The sequence below is a fragment of the Corapipo altera genome, unplaced genomic scaffold, assembly GCF_003945725.1.
Source record: "Corapipo altera isolate COAL_440 unplaced genomic scaffold, ASM394572v1 201, whole genome shotgun sequence".
NCBI classification, from domain to species: Eukaryota; Metazoa; Chordata; class Aves; order Passeriformes; family Pipridae; genus Corapipo; species Corapipo altera.
This window is the reverse complement of record NW_020884940.1, coordinates 1,980,448-2,003,225: the sequence shown is the minus strand read 5'-3', so window position 1 is coordinate 2,003,225 and position 22,778 is coordinate 1,980,448. Positions and strand designations below refer to the sequence as shown.

The 22,778-nt window shown below is 49.2% G+C and overlaps 1 protein-coding gene and 1 long non-coding RNA gene across 2 annotated transcripts; both read right to left on the bottom strand.

The window, feature by feature from the left end:
* Positions 1-567: 567 nt before the first annotated feature.
* On the bottom strand, positions 568-9,212 carry LOC113955694. The gene is made up of 3 exons (XR_003530620.1): positions 9,030-9,212; positions 2,381-2,448; positions 568-579 (listed from the first exon to the last, which is right to left on the bottom strand). It is a non-coding gene; the product is annotated as an uncharacterized LOC113955694 (long non-coding RNA).
* Positions 9,213-15,846: 6,634 nt separating this feature from the next.
* On the bottom strand, positions 15,847-22,497 carry RCAN3 (RCAN family member 3). The gene is given in 5 exon segments (XM_027661318.1): positions 15,847-16,044; positions 16,046-16,179; positions 16,943-17,114; positions 17,559-17,732; positions 18,276-22,497. Coding segments are annotated over 5 exon segments (750 nt in total). The 5' UTR covers positions 18,471-22,497; the 3' UTR covers positions 15,847-15,969.
* Between the last annotated feature and the right edge of the window lie 281 nt (positions 22,498-22,778).

The following is a 22,778-nucleotide window of genomic DNA, read 5'->3' as shown; positions in this document are numbered from 1 at the left end:
CTGCACGCTCACACCTTCCCTGCATCCACAGGAATCCCTAAAAAGGGCTTCCACCAAGCATTCCCCATGAAGGAATTCTGCTTCCTAACGACCCAGTCACAGAGCACTGACTGTGAGAATCAGGACACTTCCAGCAGCACACTGAGCTTTAGACTCTTCTGGAAACTGTCAACAACAAATCCTGAAGTGCTCTGCTGGCTGAGAGCAGGGACTTTGGTGAACATTTTGGTGAACACAGAACTTGGCCACGTACCTGTTGTATGTTTTCAAGATGAGCAGAACCACTGTAAAAATGATGATCACTCCTACCACGATGGCAGCAACTATTGCTCCAGAACCTGGGAGAGAAACAGGGAGGGGATTAAAAAAAAAACCCTTATTTACAAAGTTGTCACTGTACTCCTTGAAGTTTGGTAAGTACAAGGTCCACTTAAAAAATAAAATAATAATAATAAAAAAGCCACCAGCTCATTCCTTTTCTTACTTTGATAGAGACTTTGTTCTTGAGACTTTGTGGTCACATTCCCTGAGAGCTGGGTGTTGTTGCTCAGTGGTGTGGCCGTCGTCATCTTGATTCAGCTGCAGGGGGAAACAGGGGAGTGAGTTCATAAAACATTAATGAAATATCAACCCAAGTTTGACACTGATAATCAGGCAACTGTCCATTAAAGGGTCAGAACCTACTAAGTGAGGGTTCACCCAGCTGGGGTTCTTAATGTTTTTCACTGTGGTGAAAATCTGGAGTGGAAATTTCGCCCCAATCTTGAGCAGTTTGCTTTAAAATATCCTCTGTTTGGTATTAAAAGGATAAAATAAGACATAAACATAATGCACTGTTGCTATGTACCATTGCTGTTTGGAATAATGCATATTTTAAAAGCTTTAGGATTTTTAGATTATCATCTCAGGTTAAGAGACAATTCTGCACCCAGAATTCAGCAATGTGTCTTGAGGGAAGGGGAAAAGTCAGCACAGAAAGGCTTAAAAACCCCATTCTAAAATAGAATTTAGAGCAGTTTCATTCATCTGATGTGAAGAAGCCTGATTTGAAGCTCCAGAAGTTCCATGGCAAACAAGAGCTCACCCCAGGACAGGGTCACTGCTGTGACAGAGGGTTGGTGTGAGTTCAGCCCAGCACCTCCCTCACCCCGGTGTCACCTCAGCTCTGTTGTTGGAAGCGGACAAGCTTCCAAGTGGACAGCTGAAAATATGCCTGTTCCTGGGTTTGGGTTGGGGTAAAACTAGATCTAGAAAGAGCAGCCTGGATGTTTATTGATTTTTTTAAGCCTTTTCCAAATGTTTTCTCAGTGTACCTGGTAACCTGAGCCGTTAAAGGGCTCCTTCAGCCCGAGAGGGATGTGAGCACCACTTCCAACAGCCCTCTGGAACCACTTCAGCTCCCAGCTCCAGAGAGCTGGGACACTCCAGCTATCCTTTGAAAAGTAAATTATTCTTCAACACTCGATATGGAATTGAGTTTCCCATTTCAGGTGCTTCCCAGTACAATCAGGCAGGGCTCTGTTATACTCCGCTGGGATATTGTGGCCCTGTGGCATGTTCTTGGTGCAGGTAATTTTGCACAGCACAAGATACCTGACAGCCAGAAATAATTCAGCAGATAGAAATCAGCTGGTAATGAAAATAACTGGGAATCTGACAGGCAGCCTTCCCCCTGGGGAGGCTTTCCCAAAGGTTTCTGCAAAGTAGCCTCTACCCAACACCACACACACTGGCAGGGCACAGATTTGGGAGGCAGGAGGACACAATGGGATGGACAGTGACAGGCAGGGGGTTGTTTGGGGAGGGCACCAGCTGAGTCAACACACGGTGTGTCCTTGGGAGGCTCCGTGGCAGGAATGAGAGGGATCAAGAACCAGCAGGAAGGGAAGCAGTCAGGGTTTGCCTGGGGATGTGGGATCAGCACTGCAAGGTCCATTTCACCAAATACTTCGATCCCCCAAAGGTAAAAAGTTTGTGTTTCTTCTTTTAATCTAAACCCCCAAAATAACTCTGTCCTGAGCCTGTAACTGGGTCGTTCTCCTCTGGCTGAATGATGCCTTTGTTCAGCCCAGGCCACGTTAATTCAGCAGCACCAACAGCAGCTGCAGATCTTTCAACAAGGAAATATTTTGTGTTTAGAGCTTGCCCAGCCTTGTTGTGCAGCACAGGGAAAGGGTTCACACACACCTGGGGGCACCTGAGAGGTACCAGAGCTCAGGGAAGAGCTGTCCCTGCCCCTCCACACCACTCGAAACTGTGGGGATGGGGGTTGTACATTGGCAGCAGAGGCTGAAGAGCCTATCCATCCATCTGCAGGCTGGGGAAAGCTGGGCATGGGCAAAATTCAGAAAATTCAGAAAAAAACACGTCCAACTCTCACCTTCTGGCTCCTGACCAGAAGAGCTCAAACCCCAGGCTCACAGGAGCCTTCTGCCCCTCCTCCGGCTGCTAAAATAAAAACCTCCAGATAAATAAGACTGAATAGTTTGATATTAAGTCATGTAATACTCCTGCTTCCTACCTTCCACCTGGTTCAAACCACCTTGAGAAGGGTTGAGCTGTTTGAGCATGAGTCACCCAAACCCAAAGGATTTTTATTGTCGTCAGTGAAACCTCCTGTTTACGAAAAGGATTAATTGATCCGCCAGGGTGGGAACAAACAATTGGAAAAATGCATCAGGTCAGGTTTTTTCTCAGTGGTGCAGCAAGTCAAGAGGTCCAAGGCCTGTGTCTCCAAGGTCTGTGTCTCCAGCCAGGGCAGGAGGGGCCTGTCCTTTACCTGCAGCAAGTCCCTGCCCCGGGAATCAGCAGGTTCCACCTGACCAAGCCTCTGCTGCGAGACTCAGGGACCCAGCAAAGCCCAGCAAAATCCCTGGGAACCCACTGCTTTTGGGGCATTGCAGCCTGGATCCCACTCTGTACAGAAAAGCACCTGGAAAGTCAAGAGTGCTGGACAAAAGCCGTTCAGCAGGGGAGAAGAAATGGACTTTGATACAGCAATCACAGGACATTCCTTCTCCATGACACACCCCTGCACTTCCCCCTGTGCACACACACCTGCCTGGCCTTTGAGAGCCTCTAACTCACCCAGCCTGGGGGTGGAGGCTCACACTGCTGGTCGTTTTACAGAGCTGCAAATGTTTCCATAAAGTTCAGCTTCGGGCCCCTTTCCATGTAAAACACCTTGGCAGACACAGTGTGTAGGTTGTTTTGGCCCGTGGGAGCGATGCCCCCGTTGGTACAGCCCTCCTGCCCCTCCTTCCCTGCCCAATTTCAGCTGGGGGGCCCCCCTTGCTCCTTCAGGATCAGAGCTCACCCATCAGCAGCTCCTGGACAATTACAGGAGAGGGGAGACAGGGAACAGAGGGCTCTGTTTGAGTCTTTATCCAGGAGAGCTGGGCTTGGAGAACCAACTCCCTGCCAGGGAAGGCAGGTGCTGGTGAGGAATGCACCCAAATTCAGTGCTTGGCCACCTAGAAAAAGGTGGGGTTTGCATCAAGCACCTTCCCAGCACCCCTGGGAACATCAGCAGGGGATTGGGACAAACGGTGATTTCAAACAGAGGTAAAAACACCACGTGCTTCAGTGGGACCTGAATGTGCCCAGATCCACCCTGAGGGGCTCTAAAGAGGAAGGAAGGAGGAAGAAAACCCCGAGTTCAAACTGCTGGAGGGGAGCTGAGGCAGAGCTGTGGCCTCGGGGGTCTGTGTGAGCCCCTTCGTGTCCCCAGGTCAGAGCAGCACCTTCCTGTGTTTGTCTCAGGGTCTGGCACGAGCTCCCCAGGTTTAGCTGTTGTCAAAACACACATTAAAAGCTTTCCATTCCCTCGCCAGCCCAGAGAAAGCTCTGCAAACTGCAGCAGCTCTGTGCGGCAGCAGCACCAAGGAGGGGAGCTCAGTCACCCTCCCTGGCTCGTGTGGTGAGAGCTCCTGTCGTGTTCTCCCTCCCTCAGCTCACAGAGGTGACAAGAGCTGAGGGAGGGAGAACCAAACCCCTGGGAAGAAACCCCCTCATTTCCAGAGCCACACCTGGGAATATGAACCCAACAGGCTTTTGTCTCTGACTTGCCCAGGAGCAATGCATAAACTAGGCTGTGAGCTGCACATTTCCCAGTTCTAAACCTCTTTTTTTGCTTTAAAATTCAGGGCCACACACATTTCTCCTCTCCCTCTGGGTGAATGGACTCATTCATGGGAACGACAGCAACTCCACCATGTGCAGCAAAGTGCATTCAGACCCTAAAAAACCACCCCAGACCCTTCAGGGTAGGGCTGCCCATGCAGGCAAGCCAGGATGTGGAAGCAAAACAAGCCAGAGGTATTTTCCCACTGGTTACAGGCCAGGATCTGAGGCACACTGGGATCAGAAGCCTTGTGAAATATCCAACAGAACCAGGGTTTGAAGTTAGAATGGAAAAAACCTCAGCAAGCACCACCACCCTGCTGGAGCTCCTGCAGCTCTGAGCCTCCAGCTGGGCACAGAACTGCCCAGGGGGGGCTGCTGGGTTGGGCTCAGATGCCTGTTCTTAATTTTTGTGCCTTTTAAACCCCCTAAATCACCCCTTTTCCCCTGACAAATATCATATGTGTCACCCAGAGCTTCCCACCCTGGACCCAGGCAGGATTTACTGCTTGTCTGAGCTTCCAGGCAGGAAATTGGGATGCATAAAACCCCCTCTCCATCCAGAAATGCCAAACAGACCCGAATTTTTCAAACTAATACATCATCCAAGAGAAAAAAGGTCTGTTTAACCTGCTGTGGTTACTTAGTGAGGTCCTTAAAAGACATTTGCAATAAATCATTTGGTCCCTTGGCTGCATTTGCAGGAGGTGGAATTACTTTGTTACTTAGGTCTGAAATAATTCAGTAAGAGGAAATGGAATAAGATTTTAAACCCAAATTCCCAGTTACATGCAGTGCACAGAGAGAGCTGGGAGCAAACTTGAAGCTTATTCCTGAAAGGAATGCTAGAGGTTGTCTTTTGTTGGCAGCTTTTTTAAAATGATTATTAGAAAGCTCTTATTCTACATTTTTGGCTTATGACTCTACACACAGACACCAAATTAACCAACTCCAAGTGATGTAACCAAGAGCTGGAAAATGAGAACTCTCATGGGATCCAACTCACTACAACAAAGAGGGAAAGATGCAATGATCTGGTTTTGGGAGAAGAGATTCCTGTCCAACAACACTGAGCTGTGTCTCCAGACATATTCCCTAGGAATCCTTAAGGGTTCAGCCATCCCTGCACAGATTCAACAGCTCAGATCACAGGTGCTCCTCTGGAAATCTGGATACATCCCCCCTGCAGCAAGTCCTGTGCTTTCTGGAAGGGATTGGAGGCACTTCTACACTACATGTTACACCAGATGGGTTTGGATACACCAGCACATCCCAGAAATGCAGCTCCTGTGCTGGAGGCAGCTCATGAGCAAACAATTCAGCCAAGGAAGTCACCAGGAGAGAGAGAATTCACCGCACAGAACGAGGCCCGAGGCTCATTCCCAGCTCACCCGGACTCAGCAGGAGCTGGGAGATCATTCCATGCACAAAGAGCTCCACAGAACCATATCCGTGAGCAGCAGCTCCCACCAGTGCCTGCAGCACAATTAACCTGGGATTTGGGAATGAAAAACGGGGTCTGGTGGGTTACAAGACCCACCACAGCAACGGGGGAAGAAAATCCACCTGCACTTGTGCACGTGAAGGTGATGGTTGTTAGAGCAGGTGCAAAGCATCACAGGAGCCCCAAAACAAGACACAGGAGCCCAAAAACACGACACAGAAGCCCAAAAACATGACACAAACCGGACTTTTTTGCTTGCAGCAAGGCAGTTCTGCCCACTGCTCACATCCCACACTCCGGGAGCGTTCCTGGGAACGCTCATCAGGCGGGGGGCATGGGAGGGAAGGACATGTAATCAGCAGTTAAATATTACCCAGAGAAAAAACTGATTCAGAGGGGAGAAAAATGCCTCCAGGCACCTGCAGGAATCTCTCAAGGCAGGAGTGGCTCCTGGGGGATGGTCAGTGAGACTTGAGGGGACAGATGTTGGAGACCATCAGTGTGGGCACTCAAACAGAAAGCAAGAGGATTAATCCAAGCTGAGCCCTCAGTTAGAGCCTGGCAGGAGTCAGTGGCATCATGCCAAGCACCCCCAAATCCCACCAGCCAATAGTTTATCTCTGCTGTTCAGAGAAGTTCCAGTGAAGTGCCTGTTGGTGGCAAGTTCTGGACAAATGAAGCACAAAAAAGCAGCTCATCCATGAGGACATTTCCCACAGCGGAAAGTCAACCCCGCTTTGGGCACGTAACCATCTAGAAAAGGCCCTGCCACTGCTCTGGAAAAGTCCCCACAGCTTTTCAGATTGCTGGAGGAGAGAGTTTAAAAAAAACCCAACACTGCAGACTCAGCAATGTGTTTGCAGAAATGCTTCCCAGGCTCTCAACCTCCCCGGATCTGCCATTTCCCGAGCGGGTGGAGCAGCTCAGGAGGTTGGGGAAATCCTCTCTCACCTGCCATTTTCCATCAGAGCATCTGCTTTACTCCAGGCAAACCCTATAAATGCTTCACAGCAGGAGAGAGGGGGTTAGGGCTGAATTTGGAGCTCCCCCACCCCGAGCTGTGTTTCCTTTGGAGAGCAGATTGGCACAAACATGTGTGACCCCACACGGCTCCCGTGGGCTGCTTTTCCTAAAGACAGGCACATCTGCTGGGCCAAGGGTTTTGAGGCTTCCCTTGCAGGCTGATATATCAAGAGGGAACTTGCCTTTCCAAGGGATTCTTTGGGTTTCTGCAGGAACACAGCAGAACCTGTGTGATGCTCTGGGTTGGCACCGTGGGCAGCCTGAGCCCCTCGGGGCTGATTCATGGGCTCCTTCACCCTCCTCACCCCAAGCACTGCCAAATCCCACCAAAGAGCACCTTCCCAGCAAGCCCAGAGCTGAGGGGTTCAGTGCTGTGGGATGAATGTGGGGGTTTGTTTGCTCTGGGGGCTGCCCCATCCAAGTGGGACTGTGGTACAGGCAGAGCCCCTTCCCGTGCCCTCCCACCCAGCCTGGCACTTGAAGCAGCTGCACCTTCAGCCTGGTGGCTGGGCAGGGGTAACCCTGGCTGGTGTCTGCCCTGAGCACCTGACAGCAAGGGAGGACTCCAGGGCCTCTGGAATTGGGTTGTAACTTGGTTGCTCCGTGGAGGTGGTTGTGAAAACACTCAGCTGTGTCAGTGGGAAACCGGGTGACTCAGACATCCCTGCAGCTCTTTCCCTGCTTTCCCTCCTCTGTGATCTCCATTCATGCCTCACATCATCCCTCCCTGCAAGAGGCCTGACCAGGGCTATAGGTTTGAGCTGCGTTTCCTGGGGTTTGTGGCTCTCCATGAAAGCAGCACAGTCACCCTCCACCACATTCCTTCCCTCTCCCACGTGCCCAACACCAAACCAGGCCAGGCCAGGGCAGGGCTCATCCTCTACCCCAACCAAACCCCCTCCCAACACAGTGACCCCAATCCCAGCCTGGCACGAGGGCATGGGAACCCAGGGTGTGGGATGTCACCCAGAGGAACAGGGGCTGCTCTGGGCAGGTCCCAGCACCCCACAGGGTGTTCACGACTGGGGGATTTGCCCTCAGAGCACAGGAGCTGCTGATCTGAGAGCCCTGTGTCACCCATGGGCTTCTCCAGCTGCCCTGGGCACTAAATCCTGACTGATTCACTCTCCATTGCCACAGGTGAGGAGAAGAATTCAGTGTAACTGATAAAAGTCACGCTTGCAGGAGCAGCAGACAGAGAGGAGCTGGGCTGGACAGCAAAGCTTCAGGAATTCCTGCCAACAAGGCAGCCAAGCCTCCTGCCAGCTGTGGGCCAGAGCTTTGGGAGTGTTGTCCTTGCTCAGCAGCTCAGCCTGAGGTACAACAGGCTCCCCAGCTGCAGGGCTGGACCTGCTGCAGCTGAAGCTCTTCAGCAACCAGAAAAATGCAAATCCCAATCCTTTTGTGAGAACCTCTGAGAGCTTCACATCCTTCAGGTTCTTCCGTATTAAAAACTATAGAGAGACTCCTGGATGGAGTACAGAGACTCCTGGATGGAATATCACAGTGTCAGGGGGCAGGGTTAGATGGGATATTAGGAAAACACTCTTCCCTGTGAGGGTGGGGAGGCTCTGGCACAGGTTGCCCAGAGAAGCTGTGGCTGCCCCATCCCTGGAAGTGTCCAAGGCCAGGTTGGACAGGGCTTGGAGCAACCTGGGCTAGTGCAAGGTGTCCCTGCCCATGGGGAGAAGAAGATGAACTTTAAGGTCCCTTCCCAACTCAAACCATTCTATGACATAAAGACTCTGTATACACAACACAAGGAACTCTGTCTGCAACAGAGAAATGCAGCTCCTCTCACTTTGCAAACAGCAGCACAAAAGCAGTCACAGGATTTCTTGCACATGCTGACTTGTTGAATCAGTGAGGCACCTTCCCCTCTCCCAGGAGCCCTTTAGACAAACACACAGGTGGTTGATACCTCATGTTTTCAGCCTGGGAATCCCTCAAGTCCAGCCTGGCACCCACAGCCTGGTTACCTCTCCCCACAGAGAGACAAAGACTCTGACAGGCTGTGGAGTCACCAGTCCCTGCTCTGCCTTTGTCTCCTGGTTTTAAGCACTAAACGAAACCCTCCTGCCCAAAAACTCCAGCCCAGCCCAGTGTATCACAGCAGTGAAATCTGTTTACAAAATGCTCTGCTTCCTTTAGCAAGGACTTCCTGGGGCATTAAGTACATAAATTACCAGGAAAGACCAGAAATCGCCGTTTAAACCTGTCAGCAACTTCAGCATGTTCCCAAATAATGCAAGCACTGTAGTTCAGTTCTGTGCTGGAGACACTCAGCGAGCTGTAACACAATGCTCTGAGCTTTCTAGTCCTTCTCCTGCTAAATATTACTTTGCCAGCCCTTTCCAGCCCCTCAACAGATTAAAGAAAAAGAAAACCAAAGCCACACACACACAACAAAACCACAAACAAAAAAAACCCACCAACAAACCCTTATTTATAGCGCTGGGGTTGAATAAGTCAGGAGAGCAGAGATCCAGCGTTTCCAGCGATGAAAGGACACCGCCAGCGAGGGAACAACCGCTCCACAGCCGCGCCGAGTTCTCTCCGGGGAGGGAACAACAGCTCAGCCCCAGCCCGTCCCTTCGAGGTTTCCGATTAATGGAACAACTGCTCGAGCACCAGCAGAGCAGGGTGAGGGCATCTGCTCTCTGTTTCCCTCCGGCTCAGAGCTGCCCATAAAGAGCTCCGCGTTTGCAGCGGTACCCGCGCACAAACCCGGGGCAACCTCGAGCACAAACCCGGGGCAACCGTGCCCAGGATCGGGTGTTCGCAGCGGCAGAAGGGCGCAAACAGGGAGGGTGAAATCGGTGGTAAATCAAGAGCGATTCCCCCGCCGCGGGTACTCACGGAGGATGCTGCGGGCTCGGGGCGCTCCCGCGGCCGCTCCGGCTCCTTCCCCCGGCCGGGGCTCGCTCGCCGCCCCTTGCCCGGCCCGGGGACAGCCCGGTGCCGCTGTCGCTGCCGCCGCAGCCCCGGCACAGCCCCGGCACGGCCCCGGCACTGCCCCGTCGCCCGCAGGTGCCTCCCCGGGGCCGCCCAGCCCGGCCCGGCCCCCGGCGCCGCCTCCGCGGGTGCCCCCGGCACGGGCGGGCAGCGGCTGGGAGGGGATGGATGATGGAAGGCTGATGGATGATGGAAGGCTCTGGGATACGACCCATTCTCCCCCCCCCCCCCAGCTCACAGCCAGAGCGCCGGAGGTTTGGGAACAGCCCGACTCCCGCGGCGTTTCAGTGCCCAAAGGTCTTCCAGGCACTTCGGGGGAAGGATCCCAAACGCGTCCATCCCGGGTGGTTCTGCCCACTCGTCAGGATCAAGCTGGAAAAGAATCTTTGCCTTCAACCCGTGCTTCGACGGCTTTATCCTGCGTTTCCCGCTAAAGAGTGGGGAAGAAGTGTGTGACCACAATCCCTATCTGGATTTTTCCTGTGGAAATCCCACTTACAAAAGGGATCTGCCCCCTGCCTAGACCTGATGCTGCTCCCACGGGAAACCAGAAAACCACATGAACAAGCCACAGCCCTCAGCCCAGGCTCGGCTCGTGGTTTGGGATTGTTGTGCAGATGTTTCTCCCCCCCTCATCCTCCAGTTCAGCTTCCCCAGCTGCAACCAGAGCCACCATCCCTGCAACAACCCACCTGAAACACATGGATGGAACCTGCCCCTTACAAAGTCCTGCCTCCACATGCAAAGGCAGCAACAGGGGCATCCCAACAGTCCATAAACATTTGCAGTGGATTTCTTGGGAAGACCAGAGTACGGCACAGCCTGAAAAGCTGGGATGAGGAAGGAGATGTTTCCTTACCTCGCAGCTCTCTGCTTCTTCCTGGGTGAGAAATGTTCACTCTGGGTCTGTGCACTCTGATCTGTAGGTTCACCACATAAAGCACTTTGGGGAGCCACTGACAAAGATGTCAAATATAAACATGAACTTGCACTTAGAAACCTGAACTTGCACTTATAAATCTAAACCTGGATTTATAAACCTAAACTTGGATTTATAAACCTAAACCTGGATTTATAAACCTAAACTTGCCTTGGTGCCAGTCAGTGCTTGCACCAAAGAGAAAGCTACAGCCACATGTCCCATTTGAGAAGCTGGTGCTCAAGTCCAAGTGAAGACTTAAAGAACAACCAAACCAGCACAGACCACCACAGGGAGTGGGAACTCACCTCCTCCAGAAACTTTTGTGTTCCCAACACAGGTCATGTTCAGTTTGGTGCCCACCATGGACTGGTTTCTACACTGCACCCCAAGCTGAACCCCACAGAGGCTTTCTCACCAGAAACCACATCCAATTATTCAGCAATTTTCCTGTACAACTACAAAGACCCACATTAGTCACTTCCAGCTCAATCCTTTTGCCTCAATCCCTCCCCATGCAGCTCCTTAAAACCAGAGACTGAAGTCTCAGCAGGGATTACTCACCAGTCATCTTTTCAAGGGAATAAATTTTGCTTGATTGGTTTCTTTTCAATTACTGCCTCATCCTGCATGAACAAGAAGGAACATGAGGCTCTCCCAGGAACAGGAGTGGTTTTCCAGCCACGTACCTTCCCTGGGCTGCATCTCTGGAGAGCACAAGGGGCTTCGTTCAACAGTGAGCAACCATCACTTGGAAGAGGTATGAATGCAAGTTAGTGAAAGTAATTAATAACTCAATTTAAATAGTATAAGAAAGAAGGCAGCAGCCTCTGTGACTGTTGGGTGGATGTGGAAAGAAGAAAACGTTCTGTGTTGCTACCAAGCATTGGCTGGATGATGTTCCTCCCTTGCAGAGATCAAAGTCCAAAGGAGAATTCAGATCTCCTGCTTCTCACTGCTCTGTCCTGATTAAGGACATTCCCTCTGGGACAGGTACCTGAGGAAAGAAAAACCCCTTGCTTTAGAGAAAATCCCCCTGGAGCTTCTGTTTGAAGTCTCATCCAATTCAGGGGGTCCCCCTGGGAGGAACTGGCACACAGCAATCCCAGCTGGAAGCAGCCCAGTGTGACTGTTCCCAGGCACCACAGTGTGCTCAGCATCCTTTAAGCCCTAAACCCCCCCTGGATTTATGAGGTGCTGCCCCTGCCACGACGCTCAGGAGGGTGTGAACATCCACGGGGACGCCAAGGACGAGCCCAGTAAAGGCAAATGTGAAGCAGCAGAGAGGGAGGGTGGGACTTTCCCAAGTGTTTGCTTGGGAAGAAATCCCTCACCAGGTCCTAAATTTGTAGCCCTTTACCATTAGCTACAGCAATAAACCCACACACTGGGTTTATACACCGTTAAATGTGTAAATACTTATAAATGTTTATACACTGTTGTGTATAAAGCTCTGCTGCCAACACCAGTTACCCAGTTTACAGCTCCTCAGCCACCAATCCTGATCTGTTCCTGTTAAGAGGAGGACAAAAGGAGACACTGGGATGCTCCAGAACAATCCTGACAGAGTCAGTGAACGCTGAAAGACGTAACAGGACTCTCAATTAACTACAAGGGCTGCTACAGCCTTACAGAAGCCCTAAGGAAGATAAATTCCCTGAATTTATCCATGGAGAAGGTCTGGACTCCTCCAGGGCAGGTCACAGCACCACTGGTTACGTTTCCTGCACTGAGCAGGGCAGGGCCTGGGACTGTCTTAGTGAGAACAAAGAGAGAACAAAGGCAGAGCAGAGATATTGCAACAGACTGACCAGAAATTCATCATTACAGTCTGGAATTGTGTTGTGAAACTGGGACCTCAGCACTCTACACATCCCCACAGCCTCAAAAGCCATTCCCAGACAGCCCTGCAAGGGCTGGAGCTGAGCTGAGGGGACCTGTCCCAGCAGGAGAGCACAGCCCAGGCCCTGCCTGCTGGGCCGAGCCGTCCCGACAGGGACACGGTCCTGCACAGTCACAGAGGACACACAGTTTGGCATTTTGGTATTTTATGTAACAGCAAACCAGGAGTGTCCTTCCCACTGCCTCACCCTGGGACTGCTGATAGCTGGGATATGTTCAGTGCAGCAGGGAAATCAAACGTTCCCTTCCACAAGCCTGAACACGCCAAGGTGTTAAAAATGAGAGAGCCCTCGTTCAGAGGAGGATTTTAACACATCAGTTAACATTGGAACACGGAGTGTTTTTAGTGGGACTCAGCACAAACACAACCTAAAGCTAAAATGCCTAAAAAAGCCCAAGGTCCCACCCATCCCTCCACTCAGGTGGGCACATGGTAGGACACAACTCCAGTCCTGGTCTTTTTTAATTGAGATAAATTAAACAGAGCCTGTGAAACCTTCCTGGAGCTGAGTGTGAGGTGAGGGCCAGCCCTGTGTCACACCCCATGGGGCTGCAGGGGCAATACCTACAGGAGGAGGAGTGTTTTATCCTGCTCTGCATTTTCTCCAAGGGAATGAGGCTTGGCTGGGGTCTCCTTCCACATTAAACACACACTGGACCTTAAATCTCTCCTAGAAAGTTTTCCACTCAGAGCAGAGCGAGTAAACAAAGCCTGGCAAGATGAACATAACAGTCTTCTGTTCTGGGTTAAATAATCCAAAAGCAGACAAAAATGGAAGTGAAACCTTTCAAGGAATAAATGAAGCAATAGGCATTTTATCCATGAGGCCTTTCCAGGGGAAGCAGTTCAGCAAAGAGGTAGAATGAGGAGCTGTAATCACATGTTTGCAAAAACAGGGCTTGTTCTCAGCTATTGGGAAATAAAACCAAACCACCTCCAGCAACTGTAAATCCAGAAGACACAGGCCCAGAGAAACACCACACATTTCAGCTGCTTCTCGAGGAAGCTTTAAAGGGATCTGGGGTATTTATTTATCTGGGGTATTTATTTATACAAAGTGCAGGCTCGGAAAGGGCTCGAGTTGGTGCCCCTGTGCCAGCCCTGCTGCTAAAAATAGCACCCAACAGCAGGTCAGTGATTCAGAGAAACAGGTTCTGGTGGTTGTTACCGAGTCATGGCACGCAGCAAATAAAGCAGAGTTGAAGTTCCTTCACTCCCAAGGCAGGGTGTCACCCTGGAGTGACCAGAGCCACTTCTGGTACTGACCCATGGCCAGGACTCACCTGCTCCTGATGTCATCCAGGACAAAAGCCCATGGTTTAGTTTTGTGGATCAGTGCATCCCACATTATTTCTGTAAAGTCTGGCCCTTTCTCTCCTGTGGAAATGGGTCTTGGGAGATTTTTTGAAAGCAAGGAAATATTTCTCTTAATTGCAACAAAATCTTCGCAGAGCTCAGGACTGACCCAAGTGTCAAACTCCCCTGAGGACTGACCTGGGCTGGGAGAGGCCCCCAAACCCACCACAACCACCCTCAGTCCCTCCTGCAGCCCAGCAGCTCCCAGGATATTTCTGCTGAAACCCCCAACTTCTTCACTTCCCTGATAATTTCCACATGGAAAACCACAAACAGTTATTGGGAGTGTTCACTCCAGGCAGACACCACCGTTAAAAATCTTACATATTTTATATATCAAACTTGGTCCAACGTGGAAAACAGCTAAAATCCCAAGTGTGAATGGCACTGCATTGTTTTATTTTAAGTGTCTTTACACAATGAGAAGTGCTGGAATGTTCCACATTTTACACGTTTACACATCGACAACATCACACTTGCTTTGCCTTAGAAAACTGTTTCTGAGGGTTTTCCACTTATTCCTACTCACAGCACCTTCTACAGTGGGGTAGAAATCAAACAGCTAACAAAATATGAACAACACAGAGAATCCAGACAGGCCTTCTGGAGTTTTAAAAATCCACAAGCCTGATGGGTGATACAGGTTTTTGTTGGGTTTTTCCCCTTTGTTTCAGTACCACAGAACAGTGAGACAGAGAAGTTGGTCTTTGAGTGATTTTAATACCTGAAGAGATACATAAATATCACACTTGTGGAGGCAAGGTGAACAAACCCCACTTTCCTACCTTTTTAATCTCTGCTATTCCTGCCTCTGGAACAAGGACCTGCCTGCAGGATCCCACTTTGCAACGTGGAGCTGGTGGTGGGAGGGATCACAATCCAGGACAACACAAGAGCTGGAAACTCCAGCTCCATCCATGTGAATCCCTGACCATTCCTGTTCTCTCTGCTGTCAGCCAAGTGAGAACACTTTGGAAAGTTCAATAAGCACGTCGTGAAAGACTGAACCACACTAAAATGAACCCGAAAAATCTGAATTTCTGAACAACTCAAATGATTTCTACACACAAACATCAGCAGCCTGGTTTGTTCACAAATCATTTTATCCTCTGAAATAGAAAAAAAAAAAAGAAGAATCTGTCTAGACTAAAAAAGTTTGGCTATAAAATAGCATAAAAGCACAGGAGCAGGTGTTGTTATACCAAGGCATATTTTCCTCCTACTAAAAAACACTTAACACAAAGATCACAAAATCAAAAGATCTGTATTCTAAAAGATGCACCCTGCTCTCAGAGGCAGCAGATGCTCTGCCAGACACGCAGGATGCCACACAGGAAAACAGCAAACAAGGGCTGAAACTGCATAAGAACTGGCTAAGCCAGGCAACTGATTGTCTTTGAGAATACAAAACAGACTGGAGAAGTTAAAAATTAACCCTCAGCATCTTATCTCCTGACATGACCTAACAGTCACTGCATTATCCGGCCCAGGAGCCGCCTCCAGGACTGGACACGTTCAGAGAGGATCAGAGACAACCCATCCAGCAGCTGGACCCATATTTTAATCTACCTACTGTAATTAACTCCTAATGAGGTGTCAGTGCAAACCAGCAGTGCACCACCCAGAGCTCAGAGCAGGAGTGTTGGTGACAGACTCAGTGTGTGGCTCTTCCCCCGTGCAGCCACCAAACCCAGCTGGGTTCAGCTCCATCCCTGTGTTTGTGCCTCATGGCAAATCACAAACACTGTACTTGGCATTTCTGAGGAAAGCAAAGGTTAATCCTCACCTCAGCTGGGAAGGAGTTTTAGCACAAAGAGTGCATTTCCCTTGTGTTTAACACTGTATTAACTGGAAGCTGTTGGACCAGCACAGATCAGCTTGAAGTTGCTGTGCAAGGAGCTTTCTGGAACCCAGTCACGACAGCAAGAGATTATTTCAGCACTTGGTACAATCACACTGTACAACAGAAACAAAAAAGAGTAACATCCTAAAAAAAACCAAACCCAAAACACAACCAGACTCCCTAATTGTCACTATTTCAAGTCAGGTGGATTTGCTACACTCGGGGGGGAGGGTGGGATGGGACTAGTCCCTAAAATTAAAGTGCTTTTCAGAGCATTGGCATCCAAACTCTTGAGCATGAGAGACAACTACAAGTCAGATCTGTTGTCGCTACAGCAGCAGCACAGACATCGACACATGGACTCAGGAGTGTCTGGTGTTGGTACCCCCTGGAGCAGCTCAGCTCTAGCAGTGCATGGTCCCCCCCACCTCCAGGGCACACTCGAAGGCCTTGGAGTCGCCCAGGATCGTCGGGGGGGGGGTCTGGGCGCCGGGTCTGCAGGATCTTCTGTTTGGGGTTTTTGATCTCCTCCTCCTCCTCCGTCTCGCTCTCGCACACGTGGACGACGACGCTGGGGGTGGAGTCTGTCCCCGCGTGCAGCTCGTACTTCTCCCCTGGGAGCAGCAAACAAAAACCGGGCTAAAACACCCCCAGGGCAAAGCATTTAACCTCAAAAGCTCCTCAGTATCCCCAGCGGCACAACCAAATATTCCTCTTCGGTTTGCTCAACCCCCACACTTGACTGAACCTCTTTAAAACAGTTCCATGGTCCTTGGAATACAATCAGCCTTTCAGCTGGTATTTAAAGCAAGGAAGGGATGCTAAAAACCCTCAGGAGCCACTGAAGACATCAAAGCACAAGCAGCACACACGTTTTTAAGTGGCATCACTTATGCTGTACATTTTGTGTGACATTTGTAAATGAAAACCCACAAAAGCACTCGAAAAGGTTAAGCCTCCATATTTCCTGTTTTTCACAGAAAGCAAACACCATGTTTCCCAGGAAGGCTCAGAAAGAAGTTGATGATTAAACCCAAAAAGTACATATTAGCATCTCTACATCCTTAGTAACTTGAGCTGCCCATCTGCAAGAGACTGAAGTTCTCATGCCTCTTTTATAGTTTGTTCCTTAATGCTGAGACTCTGACAGAATTCAATATATGGATGTGATGGAGCCAGTACCACACAGGCCAGTCTGTGCTACTCTTTCAACCAATTAACTAATTAAGTAAAAAAAGTGATGGATCATTTCATTCAAGGAAGAAACATCACATAAAAGAGACCGAGTTTCTTCTCACACAAAGATAAGGAGATAAAATCCCTCTATAACCATTTTTGAAGTTAAGCATCACAGCAAAAGCAGGTCAGTGTTCCCACCTGGTCCCAGCTTGGAGACAGCACACAGCAAGTCATAGTTTATCAGGGGAGTTGCATCTTCACTCTGTTTCCACCCAACTGGTGGAGAGGCAGGGGGGGAAATCAGGAACTGTTTGACAGGTTGTGGAGGGAGGAGGTAGGACTTGTCACCTATTTCACTGGATACCTGCACCTGAAGGCAAAACCAGGAGACACAGATGGTAAATATTAATTCCCTCTTTATTTAGTCCCTTCCCCACTAATGCTTTTCCATCCTCTGCTTTAGCAATGCTCCATTCAGCCCAGCTTTAAAAATAATTTCCCCCAGGGAAATGCTGCAGTTCAGAACTTGGCCTGTGCAAGTGCTGCCAGTGCTGATCCAGCAACAACATCCCTGCAAAGCACCTGTTATATGGAACATTTTGCATCCACTCCTTTCCTTTCAGCACATTTCTGTTAGGAACAGCAAAACTGCCCCTAAAGGGTGAATTTTATCCCTGTCAGTGACTCCCTGACACAGCTCAGTGCAGGACAATGAGGTTGGAGGTGACTTCTGATGGTATCACAAATGGAACTCTGGGACAAAGGAGGAATAAAGGGACAGGGACACAAGCACAACATCTTTGTTCCCTCACACCTGTGCAAAGTAAAGCTTCAGCTTCTTCCCACTGAAGTCTGTCTCGTGCAGCTCTATCCGTGCTCTCGCTGCTGCCTCGGGATTGCTGAAGTTTATCCTCACCCTTCTGAAGCTCTTAAACAACTGGAATGTCACTTGGTCATCATAGACTGTGAAAAGGGCTTCAAACCTCTCCTAGAGATGAAGTACAAACATTCTCCAGACACAAAATGAACATTTTCTCTCTCTGGGAAAACACACTGCCCTTTCACCTTCCCCTCCCAAATCCCATCCAATTCCTTCATCTCCTCAACCTGCCCACCCCACACCTCCCTCAGTTCCCCTGTAAACCCGTGTTCAGTGCAGCAGCTTTGTCCCAGAGCTAAATCTGAATTCCAAGAGCACCTGGATGTGAACAGAGACCAAAAACTCGGAATACACAAACTGCCACCTAGTGAGAGAAACTCGAAGTGCAGATCTCCAAAAATTCACATCACCTTCCACAAGGATTTCCGTGGGAGCAGCACTGTGTATCCACTGACAATTCCAAAGGCCAGGGAAGAGTGGGATTATCTGCTCTTTGGTAACTCTATTCATGCTGCTCTGAGCTTCCCAGGAAAACACTTTGGGTTGGGTTGTTCCCCCCGTTATAATGAGCATTAACACACTGAAAATCCAGACAAAAATGTTCAATAGCTGCAGCTGCACTTCCAACCCCACACCCTCCTCCTGCCTTACCTTTTCCTCCTGCACCTCAAACACAGCTTCGTGGACACTGCAGGCAAAGAGGGAGGTAGGCAAGTCACTTAAATCCATCATCTCTTCCAAATCATCTTCATTTTCCCCAAAAATCATCTGCTCCTCCTCCTCCTGGTCGCTGCTGTACAGGTCTGACTGGCTGTCACTCCAGGACTTCATGGGATCCCTCAGCATCCTTCACCCACTGCAGCTCCTGGGCACGGGCCAGCTTCCACCAGGGCTCTGCCATCCCAAAAAACACAACCCAAACTGAGGGGAAGGGCAGCACACCACCCTGCCCTGGCTGGGGAGGCAAAGAATTTTACAAAAACAAAGAAGAGAAGTCACCCTGACATTTGTTGTCACCCCCAAATGGGCAGCACCACATCCCAACCCTGCAAGGGGAGCGAGGACTCTGCTGCTCAATCAAAAGGAAATTAAAGTTCATTTTCTGTCAAGGAGCTGAAATTCCTCCTCCCTTTGCCCTGACAGAAATCCAAAATGACAACACTGCTCTAGAAGCTTTCCTCCATGACACACTTTGCACTGAACAGCCATTTCTTATTTAACAATTAAAACCCCTTCCCGAGTCATCAGAGGGGTCTTCTGATAGTTGAGGAAATAACTTTATTTCCTCAGGTGCACAGCAAAGTCAAACCACCTCTCCAAAGCCTCCCCAGGCACATGTGGAACAAAATCTAAAATCTCCTAATGGAGGGAAATTTCCTTCTCCTGAGCACTGGAAAATACCTTTCCTTCCCATGGGGAAGAGTGTCTACAGCTGTGAGTAAACACATCAAGGGATTTAAAAAAAACATGCAAAAAAAAAAAAGCAAAAGGCTAAATAAAAGAGTTTAGGGAGACTAGTTTTTATACAGCAAAAAAAAAAGATTTTAAAGGAGTGTAGTACCTTCTGCTACCTGCAATAATCTTGAGGTTATCACACTGCAAATGAGAGAAAACATGGAACTGCACTGGATCTACCTTTGGAAAGAGTGTTAATTTATGACATAACACTAAAAAAAGATAGGTAAATATATGGTGTTTCATTGGCAATGGTCTCATTTGGAATATCAGCTTATTCTTTTGAAGCAGACACTGAGAAATGCCATGAACTGAAACAAAACCACATTAAAAATGCAGAATAAACCCAGTCTCACTCATGGGAAAACATTTAAGACAAGATTTCTAATTAACAACACACAAACACTTTGGACTTAAGGCGAAAAATCACGTAAAAATGAGGGAAAAATATTTAGGATAAATGGTTTTAAGTATTTCCAAACTGCTCTGGGACACACCCAAGGTGTGATGCTCCATTAAATGAGTTAAATCAGGGGAACAAGAGCTGTTGGAAGGATCCTGTGCTCCTGTAACTGCCCCAGTCCCTGTCACCCCTTCAGCCAAACCACCACAAACTCGGGCACAGACCTGGGAACATTTCCTGAATTTCCCCAGGAAAATATTCTCAGTGTCACAGAAAGGATGGAAATGCAAGAAAATGAGTTTGCTGGTGGAAACCTCCTTCTTTTGTGCTCGCTGATTCACACAAGGAGGGGACAGAAAAGGGAACAAAAATGTGCCAACGAGGGAAAAAACAAAAGGCACCATCTGGCTCTGGGAGAAATCTGGGCTCAGCAAACAGGGCAGCAGGACACAGACACTCCTCCAGTCCAGCCAAGGTGGAACTGAGAGCAGCATTCCAGCCCTGGATTGCCTTTGGTTCTAAAACACCAGCTTAAAAGACCTAAAGAATGCATTGTGGGGGGAAAAAAAATCTCAGTTTTTCCTTCTTTTTCCGAATTTGGTTGAAGTAATTCAGAGAATTATAATTAAGTTCAAAGCTCCAGCACGAGGAGGTTCCAAAACTCTGAAACTCCTTTTGTATTTTGAAAAAAAAAAAAAGAAGACATCCATGTTATTGCCACACATTGTGGTGGAAGAGAACAGGGCAGTTTTGTAAAGAAAAAAGGTGACAAATGGAAAAGTAAAAGGCAAGACTGATGGTAGGGCAGGCAACACAATTAAGGAAAGGTCTTTGCCAAATCGACTCAGGAGCAGGAGAGGGATCAATAACAAACAGAAGTGTTTGCAGACAAGTGCCAGGAGCTCAGATATCCCAGACAGCACACACACAGTCAGAGAGGAGGGATGAAAAAGGAAAGGGGAAAAAAAAAGCCAAGAAAAGAGCCAGAGCACCCAGCTTCTTTACAATTAATTTCTGCACCACTGAACAATTCAAGTTCCCTGTGAAGTGGACAGAAAGTGATGGTTGCACAGTCACTGTGACTGTCAAGAGATGCACACAAACCCACCCAGTTATCATCTTAACACTGAACAAATTCAGCTGGCAGCCCCTGCATCTTCATTCTGTGCCCTGATTCGCTTCATCCAGCTCCCTGTGAAAAACAGGCAACCAACCTCTGCCCTCCTGCCTCCAAAACACAGGGGGATTAAACCAAATGCACATCTGGGTTCTGGGCACAGAGCTGAGGTGACAGCCCTGCTGTCCCTGCACTGCAGGCCTGCCCTCTGCTCCCCACTGTGGCATTTTCCCATGTGAACCCCTTTCATACTTGGAAAATCCCAATTTTTGCTGACCAGCATCACGGCACACATCAAATCCTGCAGGGGAACTGTTGCACTGAGGAGATGCTCTGCAGGTCTGCAGAGTTTAAGAATCCTGATGGAAAACACCCCAGCTCTTGGTTAGATGCGAAACCATCAGGTTTTAAGATTTGAACACAGCAGGAAAACACCTGACTGGGTTAAATTTTCTGCCCTGTGAAAAGGCAGCAGGTCTCCAGTGATGAGTGTAAATGACACCGGGGAGCTGGGGCAGTTTAACCCTCCCCGTGCCAGGAAGCAGATTAAATTCCTTCCTCAGCCAGTAACACAAATTTAATTCCCAGAAATCATCTCATTGCTTTAAAGAGCAAGAGTGGAAACCTGGACATGGTTAAGCTGCAGAACACAGTGCAGTTATTCCCTTTGAATTCCTGCAGCTTGCAGGGGAAGGGATTTAATGGAATCAATTTTAGCCTAAGTTAGGGAAACATTTCAGCAGCAACATCAACAGCTCTGTGTAATTTCCAGCACAGCATTTCCTGCTGTAAAACCAAAATCTGAAAAGCTTCTGTAGAGAACACTGAGCTATAAAAGCTACTTCAATTATGCTGTGGTTCTTCCTTCATTAAGAATGCATCATAGTTCTATTTTTTTTAATCATAAACCTACAGGGTTAATTCTGGGTGGTTTTTTTCTCAGATTACTCGTTTTTCGTGACTTCACCCAAATCAGTATCAAAGCACCTGGTTACTGAGCAATGCAAGAATATCCAACACCTTCCCTGGCATCAGATGAGACAGGTAAGACTGGTGTGTGAACGTTAATTAACAAGTCCAGTGACAAACAGCCCTGTGAGAAGTGATATTTTAAAGAGATCACGCAGAATTATTTGATTATGCAATTATTAAACCAGAAGAAGGGCACTCCAAGCTTGACAGGTACAGGAATGTGATTATCAGTGCAACAGCCAAAACACTCTGATTCACCTTCCCCAGGAAAAAAGGGAATTTCTTCACTTACCTCCCTGGAAAGGTGAGAGGTTCCTACTTATCTATGAATGGAGATATGCAAATGCAAATTACAACCAGCTAATTCCTGTTACGATCAGCTAATTCTTACAAGAGTATTAACTGCAATAAACAAATTAAAAGCGATTTCACTGCAATACTCATTAGCAAACTATTTGCTCATTTCATATTTAACACCCTCACCCAGCTCGACTGAGAGGATCCCAAGAACTAAAGCCACTGGGATCAGACCTTTCACTAAGCCCTTTCTTCTGGGAATTAATACCTGCTTACCACTTAAACACCGGGTGACAGGGGCCGCTCAAACACTCGAAAGCAAACTCTCCCAAGTTCACGCAGAGCTAAAAAAAAAAATCTTCTGAAATTTGAGCGAAGCAGCTTCTGCCACCGGGGGCTTCAGTTCTTCCCCGGCAGCACCGGGGGGGTTTTCCTGGGCTGAGCAGGAGCAGCAGCTGAGCAGGAGCAGCTCCCTCACAGTCACATCCCACCCTCCCAAAAACCCTCAACGCGAGGGCTGCACACGGCGATTCCTACAGCAACAGAACCTCCCCGAGGAGCTGAGGGGCAGAAATGTTTCCCTGTGAGGGTGGGGAGGCCCTGGCACAGGTTGCCCAGAGAAGCTGTGGCTGCCCCATCCCTGGAGTTGGTGGCTGCCCCATCCCAGGCCGGGTTGGAGCAACCTGGGCTGGTGGAAGGTGTCCCTGGGCTGGTGGAAGGTGTCCCTGCCCGTGGCAGGGGGTGGCACTGGGTGATCTTTGAGGTCCCTTCCCACCCCACGATCCCACACCCCGTGGAGCTGCCCCGGGCGAGCGCAGGGGCCGGGGGGGTCACCCCCCTCCCGGGCCGGAGCCCTCGCTGGGGATATTCTTTAATTAAAACCCCCCCCCAAACCCTCGGGATCCGCCCT